The 10,199-nt window shown below is 40.0% G+C and overlaps 1 protein-coding gene across 1 annotated transcript; it reads right to left on the minus strand.

The window, feature by feature from the left end:
• Positions 1–51: 51 nt before the first annotated feature.
• LOC128491642 (olfactory receptor 11L1-like) lies at positions 52–981 on the minus strand. The gene has a single exon (XM_053463958.1). It carries the CDS (start codon positions 979–981, stop codon positions 52–54), a length of 930 nt encoding a protein of 309 aa, XP_053319933.1.
• Between the last annotated feature and the right edge of the window lie 9,218 nt (positions 982–10,199).

The raw sequence follows: 10,199 nt of genomic DNA on the forward strand, positions 1-10,199 counted from the left end.
TGTTTCTTTGAAAGAGGAAAGCAAAGGGCAGATACTTTATGAAGATGAAAGTTAAATTCCTCTTGGGCTCTTTGACAGAAACTTTTTCAAACTTATTTTGATATCCTCATTCCTAAGACTGTATATAATCGGGTTAGAAAATGGGCATAGCATTGAAAATAGAAGAGATAAAACTTTATTAACGTTAAAAGAATGCCTTTTGGTGGGGGCAATGTAAACTATTACTAGAGTCCCATAGTAGGCACACACTACAGTCAGGTGAGAGCTGCAGGTGGAGAAGGCTTTCTGTCTCCCGATACTGGAGGAGATTCTAAGGATGGTGATAAAAATTGAGACATAAGTAAAAATAATAAAGAAGAAAGGGACACCTACACCTGGTATGCCTATGATAAAATCTACAAGTTCAGCAAGAGTATGTTTTGTACAAGACAACTCTATAAGGGGAGCAAGATCACAGAAATAATGGTCAATGACACGACCACAGAACTCTAAAACAGAAAGGAATGGGGCATCAGAAAATGAAAGTATACATGATAAAAGCCAAGAAATGAGAATGAGTTGGAGGTAAAGCCTAAAGCCCATGATGGACGTGTAACGCAGTGGGTGACAAATGGCCAAATACCGGTCGTAGGACATCATTGTAAGAAGGAAACACTCTGTGGCTTCTGAAATAGAAAAAAAGTAAAACTGAGTGATGCAGCCAGCTAAAGATATTCTGCTTCCTCCATTAATTATAACATGGAGCATGTTGGGGACTATGATGGTGGATATAATGATATCGCATACTGATAACTGAGTGAGGAAGAAATACATGGGAGATTTCAGCCTCTGAAACTTTGCCACCAATATAATAATCAGCAGGTTCCCAACTAACGTCAAGATGTAGATCACAAGGAACAGAACAAATAAAAAAGAGTTTACATTCTGTGGATTCTGAAAACCCAACAGCAGAATCTCCACCACTTCTGTCTCGTTGAACATATTCTACAACTTAGAAAAAAAAAAGATTTGAACTGAATTTTACTAAACTCACATTTTTTCCACCCTACCCTTGTAGGGCGAAGTTGCGCTTGAATATTGTTGTAGAAGAAAGCAGATAATTTGGTTGTTTTTAGACCAAGATGATGTTAACGTAGTGATTGTTGCCAAGTTATAAAGACAATATTAACAGTAAAACCAAGTTATTCTCTGGTTATCCAGTCCTCTTCAGTGCTCCAAATACTGGAAAAAGCAGTCAAAATGATGTTTCGAGATCTTGAGATGAAAGATAGAGGTTTCCAGTCTGTATCCAAAACCTGCTAAAAAAATTAGAAATAACAAGAAAAGATGACCAAATCACCTCATTTTAGACAAAATCGCCTACATTACAAAATGTCATTTAGATCGTTATAATGATTGTAAAATTATAAAACAAATCCATAATTATGTTCCATTGGCCAAAATTTGCAATTTAGTTGAGAAGTCAAGACAACAGTTTTGGTCAACAGGACTCAAATTCTGGTCTCAAATATCTGCAGTTCCAACTAAGACGTTCAAGAGAAATATATGGAATCTAATAATTTAATAGAAAGTAGAGAAAATAATCTAAAATATTTCTTAGTAATATTTCGCCTTTATTGTAAATATGCATAGTAATATACACAGAGGTACCATAAAAACAATGAACAATATGCACACTGTATTACAAAAATATTTCTTAGTAATAACATCCATAAAATGAATTCTCTATTAATCTATCAATTCTAGATAAATGGGAATTACCAAAACAAAATAAATGCAGAATATTAAATGTCATTTAAAATTCCATATTGAATAAGCGTTATTTATTTGCATGAATTTACCTTTTTTACCATCAGATTAAAAATATGGAAGCTTGATGAATGTATCTCTCCGCTGCATCCTGTTCCACCACCTGGTAGGAAGTTTAAATAAAGGTCTTCTCCAATATTTTAAGAAAAATCAAGCAAATTTGGAAATGTTATTTTCTGGTAAGACCCGGCTTAGTTTCTGTAACCAGAAATTCCGTGGAATAACAGACAATAACTCTTTCAGAGGTCTTTATACTGTGCAAAGAACATGACGTTGTCTCTGTACAAGAACACTGGGGATTTCCAGAGAAGGAGCCTCGTTACAGCAATAATGACAAATCCCAAAACATCTTATTAATTTGTAACCTGAAGTAACCTGAAGATTTGGATTTCTTTGGATTACAGCATACTGTATATTATTTGGCATCTAATGGTGTTAAAAAAGTTTTCATAATCTGCTGCGTAATGGCAGTGTTATGGGGCAAGAAGATAGGCAAAGAGCAGAGACCACTGGAGATGTATAGGCGGAAGGGGTTACATGACCCAGCCATGCTTGGGGTCAACCATTGGTCAGCTATTCAGTCATCAGCTGGAGTGCGGTTCATTTTGTTTTTGTATTACTGCATACCGTATATTCTTTGACATCTAACGGTGTCAAAAAAGTTTTCATAATTTGCTGCTTAATGGCAGTGTTATGGGGCAAGAGGATGAGCAAAGAGCTGTATTGCGTAATTTCAAAGTAAATGATTGACCAAGATTCTAGTTGAACAGGTCTATTCACTAAAGTGTAAGTGTGAGTACTCACACATGTTGGTCAAAAGTCCAGCTCGTACATTCGGTAAAGCCGAGTGGCAAAACGAATACAAGAAAATCGACACACGCACACACACACCAGGACAGGCTCTGCCACACCAACACCAGACACACACACCAGGACAAAAAGAAAAAATGCTTCAGCACTCAACTCCCAGGAAGCTAGCAGGAAAAAAGGGAGAGCATAAACCCGCTTGAAGGGTTGACAAAGGCCCTGTTTGGCCGAAACGTTGCTTTTTTTGTTTTGCTTTCTCTGAATAGAGTAACCTAATGATTGTAAGCTGATTGGAGTGCTGGGGTTCTTTTCTGTGTTCGTACACACACCAGGGCAGGCTCTGGCACACCAACACCCAAACACACACCCTAGGACAGGCTCTGCCACACCGACACTCTAACACACACACCAGGACAGGCTCTGCCACACTGCCACCCGCATCCGGAGGGTTTCCACGGACGTTTTCCCTTTGATATTGATTTATGTGATGGCCGCAGCTGGCCCTCATGTGTATTGATGCTGCCTGCCCCCACGTGTATTTATGCACTAAAGAGAGCCCCCCCCATTGTGTATGTATGCCCCCAGCCAGCCCCACTTTAGTATTGATTTATATGATGCCCCAGCCAGCACCCACTTGTGCGTTAATGCCCCCACACCCTTGCGTATTGTCCTGTCAGCCAGCCCCACATTGTGTATTTATGCCAGCCACCCCCTTTAGTATCAAATCAGACCTGGCACCCAGATCTGCCTAGGACCCAGATTGGAAGAATAGGACTTGCCATCTTTGCCCCCAAAACAGCTCGCATGTGGCATCTTTGGCCCCAAAACAGCCCGCATGTGGCAACTTTGCCACCAAAACAGCCCACCTGTGGTATCTTTCCCACCAAAACAGCCTGCCTGTGGCATCATTGCCCCCCCTACACATCCATGCTATGACACACACATATTAATTCACAAATATTTATTCACTAATTCACAGATAATCATTCACTCATTCAGATATTCATTCATGCATTGATACTCATTAATTCCCTCATTCAGATACTCATTTACATATACTCATTCACAAACATTAATTCACTCACTCCTTCACAGATATTCATTAATTCACTCACTCAATCTCAAATACTCGTTCATACAGCCTCCCCTTACCTGAACAACTGAAGATGTAAAAGTATGTGCCGCTCGTCACGTGACTCTGTTGGATTCCTGCGTCCCCGGCTGGCGCTCGTTTGCCCAGTAAGTAGCGGGCCCCCGCAGAATTGATCGTGGGGGTTGCCCGGGCCCCCTAGAGTGGCGGGCCCGGTCGCAGTTGCTGTGGGGTTAAGGGGCAGGTGCCCCTTTTGCCCTGCGTTATAGGCGGCCATAGAGGCCGTATAGGCCCAGTCAGCTGGGTCCTGACTGGGCCTATTTTAAGGTAGGGGCCTGGAGCTTCAGCTCCATCAGCCCCTACGTGGCCAGTCCGAGCCTGTTTTAAGTAAATGGTTGGCAGATGTTCCCCATATATAACATTTAAGGATCTAGATTTTATATGAAGATCCTATCATCCCTGTGAAAATGTTTCTAGAAACCTTCTGAGATTGCTAGATTTCAGTGTTATTGTATTTTAAATGTATACTTACTAATTAGAGTGTCAGGCCTCCACACCAGCACTCATGCAGCTCAGGTGTCCCTTATCTCCAAGCCCTTGGGATTCACCTTGTGTTCCTTGCTACAGTTTACTGACTTCACTTGACCTTTCTGCTTGATCTTTGGCTTAAGACCCGGATTATGCTGTTTGTCTCCTGTCCCACAACCATGGCTTGTTAACCCGTTATGAACCAGTGCAGTCTGCCTTGACCTTCTGGACTGATTATTGACTTATTACGGATTGCCTGCCTCTGGGTCGGACTGCACTACCTGCCTTATGCTCCCATCCCAGTCCTGACACCTTTTCACTGACATTTTCAGAGACAATACATACATTCACAAGCCCTGTTATGCAAATTGAAAATTAATGTCTGCAAAACCTTGTTTTTCTCCATCCAATAAATTCTTGCCTTCCATGAGAAAAGCAACTTTCCATAAATGTTCCAAACAGCCATAAATATCTTAGCAAACACAGAGCAAAATCCATAGTATGATAACACAAAGCGGTTTCTCAAAATAAAAAATCTTTTTTTATTATTTTATTAAAATTTTCAGTGTTCTTAAATGAAAAATAAATTGAGCAGTAACAGTCTGCTCTGAAGGAATAAAGCTCTTCAGTCCATTTGGGCAAGGACATGATGGTTCTCATTGAACTCACATGTCATGGTTTGCTCACACCTGAGCTAAAGGTGTCCCATATTAGTGAATCTGTGTTTTCTGAGAAGTAACGAAATCTTAACTAAACTAACAACTCGACTTTTAGTGACTAGACCCCATTCTCAGTGCCGCTATTATATTGAAATGAATGAATGATTTATGAAGGACATTTTACTAAATACAGACTAAACCACAATAACTTGTCATGGATGCTGTGGTATGGATACTTTACTCATGGGATTCAATATTCAGTTCATCTAAAAAACTTGAAATAAAATGTGCCATCAAAGCCATAGCCATCTACTTAAAACATCTACGGCTGGACCGGCCTGTAGAATCAACACAGTGTCTTCAATGATCTGTACTCAATGGATTCACCTGGAAAGAAGCAAAACCAAAGGAATAATCTATTTTTATTCATGCTTCTGATACCACTCATAATCATTGATGGAGAAGATGAACTTCAGTCACTCATAAATCACAAATCTGAAAGATACATGACACTAGTAGTTTAATCTGCTTCCTCATTTGAGTCAATTACACCATCATAGGATATGCTGGCTTCTTTATGAGAGCCTTGGGATATAAGATTACTGATGTACCCAGGAGAACCAGTGAAATGGAGAGTGATCAAGATGGGGAGAAGATAATCAAGACAAAGGTCACAATGTCAGAATTGAAATTCATCAGCCATTTTGTAGCATATTTATATTTGATTTACCGTATTTGCTCGATTATAAGACGAGGCTTTTTCCCGAGCAAATGCTCTGAAAAATACCCCTCGTCTTATAATCGGGGTCGTCTTATAATCAGACCTCAACTAGGTCTGACTATGAGACTAAGATTCAGATCCTCCTGTCTCCCCCCCCCCACTTACCGGTACTTCTGAGTCCCCGGTGCTTAGTCTGGGCAGCGTGTAGAGCTCTGCGCAATTCGCGTACACAACTTCCGCTGCAGCCGAGAGGAGGTGGGGCTAGCTGCGGGGGTTGTCTGCGTCCATCGTGCAGACCTTCCCCGGCAAGGGGAACTCTGATCTCTGACAGCCGGGGAAGGTCTGCACGATGGACGCAGACAACCCCCGCTGCTAGCCACACCTCCTCCCGGCTGCAGCGGAAGTTTTGTACGTGAATCGCGTAGAGCTCTACACGCTGCCCGGACTAAGCACTGGGGACTCAGAAGCTCCAGTAAGTTTGGAGGAGGGAGGGGGAGGGAGTGTTAAATGGGGGACATAAGGCATTTCTGGAGGCAGAGTTCTCTGTGAAATGCCTTTTAACCCCCTTAATGCTACTCTGCCTCCAGAAATGCCTTTTAACCCTCTATACGCCACTCTGCCTCCTGAAATGCCTTATACCTCCCTATATGCCACTCTGCCCCATAATATGCCTTTTAACCCCCTAAATGCCAGAGTGGCATATAGGGGTATAAGGCAATTCTGGAGGCAGAGTGGCACATAGGGGGTCAAAAGGCATATCAAGGGGCACAGTGGCATTTAGAGGGTTAAAAGGCATATCATGGGGCACAGTGGCATTTAGAGGGTTAAAAGGCATATAATGGGGCACAGTGGCATATAGGGGGTATAAGGCATTTCTGGGGCAGAGTGGCAAGCCAGGGGGCAGATGCACATAACTGGGGGGGCAGGTTGAAAATAAAAAAAGGAAATAAAAACAAAATATTTTTCTCAATCATAGCTTTTATTAAAAAAAATTGTTCACATAGTTTACATGAATTAACATTTACTGGTAAAACTTTTTTCCTATAGGGTCGTCTTATATTCTTATATTTTTCTTTTTTATATAAATTAATATTCACATTTTGGGGGGTCATCTTATAATCGAGCAACTACGATATTGAAGCCCCAAGGTCAGTGGCTCCGCTGTAAAAACAAAAAAAAAGTGCCAAGTGCCAGAAAACCACGATGGACACCAGGTCCCTTTCTTTATTTCTTGAGGGGCTGCACTCTATGAAGGCATTTGTGACCCCTTCCTTCCACCCCTGGCCAGAAGGCATGTAGGATGACCAAATCTTCTTGGTCCTTCCATCCAAGGGAAGGACCACTGAAATTTTCATCCTATCCCCCCTCCTTACCAGAAAAGTGGAACCTTTTCAGGGGGCCTGACTCCACCATGGCATTTTTGGTGTCTTGCGCAATCCGTAAGCATGTGCCCATAATCTGTGTTGCAGTACATATTGTGAAAGAGTTCATGGGCAAAGTACATCAGATAAATGAATCACTCTGACGTGTTAAGTAATTTCTTACTATTACCAATGTAAGCTTAGCGTTATTACCAGTATACTGTATATTTGTTGCAAATTATATTATGAAGTGTAACAATTTTGTTTAGTGAACACAATCAACTAAGAATATGGGGGAACAATATGGTGTAGCTAGAATTTACCTGACAAGCTCCGGTCTCAGTTCCCCATAATATCTCATCTAAACTAGAAATGACCTTTGATTCCCAGTAACCATTTTGCCATGTTTATCGCTTCTTCTTCTGTATGTTTGAAAGAAGAAAGAAAAGGTCAGATAATTTATGAAGATGTATTTTAGATTCCTCTTGGGCTCTTTGACAGAAACTTTTTCAAACTTATTTTGATATCCTCATTCCTAAGACTGTATATAATCGGGTTAGAAAATGGGCATAGCATTGAAAATAGAAGAGATAATACTTTATTAACGTTAAAAGAATATCTTTTGGTGGGGGCAATGTAAACTACTACCATAGTCCCATAGTAGGCGCACACTACAGTCAAGTGGGAACTGCAGGTGGAGAAGGCTTTCTGCCCCCCCGGATGCTGGAGGAGATTCCAAGGATGGTGATAAAAATGGAGACATAAGTAAAAATAATAAAGAAGAAAGGGACACCTACACATGGTATGCCTATAATAAAATCTACAAGTTCAAGAAGAGTATGTTTTGTACAAGACAACTCTATAAGGGGAGCAAGATCACAGAAATAATGGTCAATGACACGACCACAGAACTCTAAAACAGAAAGGAATGGGGCATCAGATAATGAAAATATACATGACAAAAGCCAAGAAATGAGAATGAGTTGGAGGTAAAGCCTAAACCCCATGATGGAGGTGTAATGCAGCGGGTGACAAATGGCCAAATACCGGTCGTAGGACATCATTGTAAGAAGGAAACACTCTGTGGCTTCTGAAATAGAAAAAAAGTAAAACTGAGTGATGCAGCCAGTCAACGATATTCTGCTTCCTCCATTAATTATAACATGGAGCATGTTGGGGACTATGATGGTGGATACAAGGATATCGCACACCGATAACTGAGTGAGGAAAAAATACATGGGAGATTTCAGCCTCTGAATCTTTGCCACCAATACAATAATCAGCAGGTTCCCAACTAACGTCAAGATGTAGATCACAAGGAACAGAACAGATAAAAAAGAGTTTACATTCTGTGGATTCTGAAAACCCAACAGCAGAATCTCCACCACTTCTGTCTCGTTGAACATATTCTGCAACTTAGAAAAAAAAAATTATATTTGAACTGAATTTTACTAAACGCACATTTTTTCCTCCCTACCCTTGTAGGGCGAAGTTGCGCTTGAATATTGTTGTAGAGGAAAGCAGATAATTTGGTTGTTTTTACACCAAGATGATGTTAACGTAGTGATTGTTGCCAAGTTATTAAGAAAATATTAACAGTACAACCAAGTTATTCTCTGGTTATCCAGTCCTCTTCAGTGCTCCAAATACTGGAAAAAGCAGTCAAGATGATGTTTCGAGATCTTGAGATCAAAGATAGAGGTTTCCAGTCTGTTTCTAAAACCTGCTAAAAAATTGGAAATAACAAGAAAAGATGACCAAATCACCTCATTTTAGACAAAATCGCCTACATTACAAAATGTCATTTAGATCATTATAATTATTGTAAAATGATGAAAAAATCCATAATTATGTTCCATTGGCCAAAATTTGCAATTTAGTTGAGAAGTCAAGACAACAGTTTTGGTCAACAGCGCTCACATTCTGGTTACATATCTGCAGTTCCAACTAAGACATCCAAGAGAAATATATGGAATCTAATAATATAAAAGAAAAGTAGAGAAAATAATCTAAAATATTTCTTAGTAATAACATCCATAAAATGAATTCTCTATTAATCTATCAATAAATAAAAATGGGATAAATGGGAATTACCAATACAAAATAAATGCAGGATATTAAATGTAATTTAAAATTCCATATTGAATAAGCATTATTTAGTTGCGTTATTTTCCTTTTTTACCATCAGATTAAAAATATGGAAGCTTGATGAATGTATCTCTCCACTGCATCCTGTTCCACCACCTGGTAGGAAGTTTAAATAAAGGTCTTCACCAATATTTTGATAGAAATCAGGCAAATTTGGAAATGTTATTTTCTGGTAAATCCCGGCTTAGTTTCTGAAACCAGAAGTTCAGTGAAGTAACAGCCAATAACTCTTTCAGAGGTCTTTATACTGTGCAAAGAACATGACGTTGTCTCTGTACAAGAACACTGGGGATTTGCAGTGAAGGAGCCTCGTTACAGCAATAATGACAAATCCCAACACATCTTATTAATTTGTAACCTGAAGTAACCTGAAGATTTTGATTTTTTGGGATTACAGCATTCTGTATATTATTTGGCATCTAATGGTGTTAAAGAAAGTTTTTATAATCTGCTGCTTAATGGCAGTATTATGGGGCAAGAGGATAGGCAAAGAGCAGAGACCACTGGAGATGTATAGGCGGAAGGGGTTACATGACCCAGCCATGCTTGGGGTCAACCATCGGTCAGCTATTCAGTCATCAGCTGGAGTGGGGTTTATTTTGTTTTTGTTTTTGGATTACAGCATACTGTATATTCTTTGACATCTAATGATGCCAAAAAAGTTTTCATGATTTGCTGGTTAATGGCGGTGTTATGGGGCGAGAGGATAAGAGCTGTATTGCGTAATTTCAAAGTAAATGATTGACCACAATTCTAGTCGAACAGGTCTATTCACTTAAGTGTGAGTGTGAGTACTTGCATATGTTGGACAAAAGTCCAGCCCAGACATTCAGTAAAGTCGATTGGCAAAACGAATACAAGAAAATCAACTTGCGTACACTTGCATGCATTCAGTCTCCATCCATTGTGGTTAAGGCAGGCGAAGAGTTATGTGATCCAAACTTTACAATCAATGAGAAGCCCGTCTTACTGACAACCAGATTGTTCTGCTTTTAGTCCTTTTACTATCCTCTCCACATCAAGGATTTAAATGCATATTATTCCTGGGTTGGGATTGTTCCAGGTTAAAGGAAGGT

Source organism: Spea bombifrons, chromosome 4 (assembly GCF_027358695.1).
Source record: "Spea bombifrons isolate aSpeBom1 chromosome 4, aSpeBom1.2.pri, whole genome shotgun sequence".
NCBI classification, from domain to species: Eukaryota; Metazoa; Chordata; class Amphibia; order Anura; family Pelobatidae; genus Spea; species Spea bombifrons.

Coding starts and splice junctions, on each gene's coding strand:
- LOC128491642 (XM_053463958.1), bottom strand. CDS start 981: ATGTTCAACGAGACAGAAGTGGTGGAGATTCTGCTGTTGGGTTTTCAG.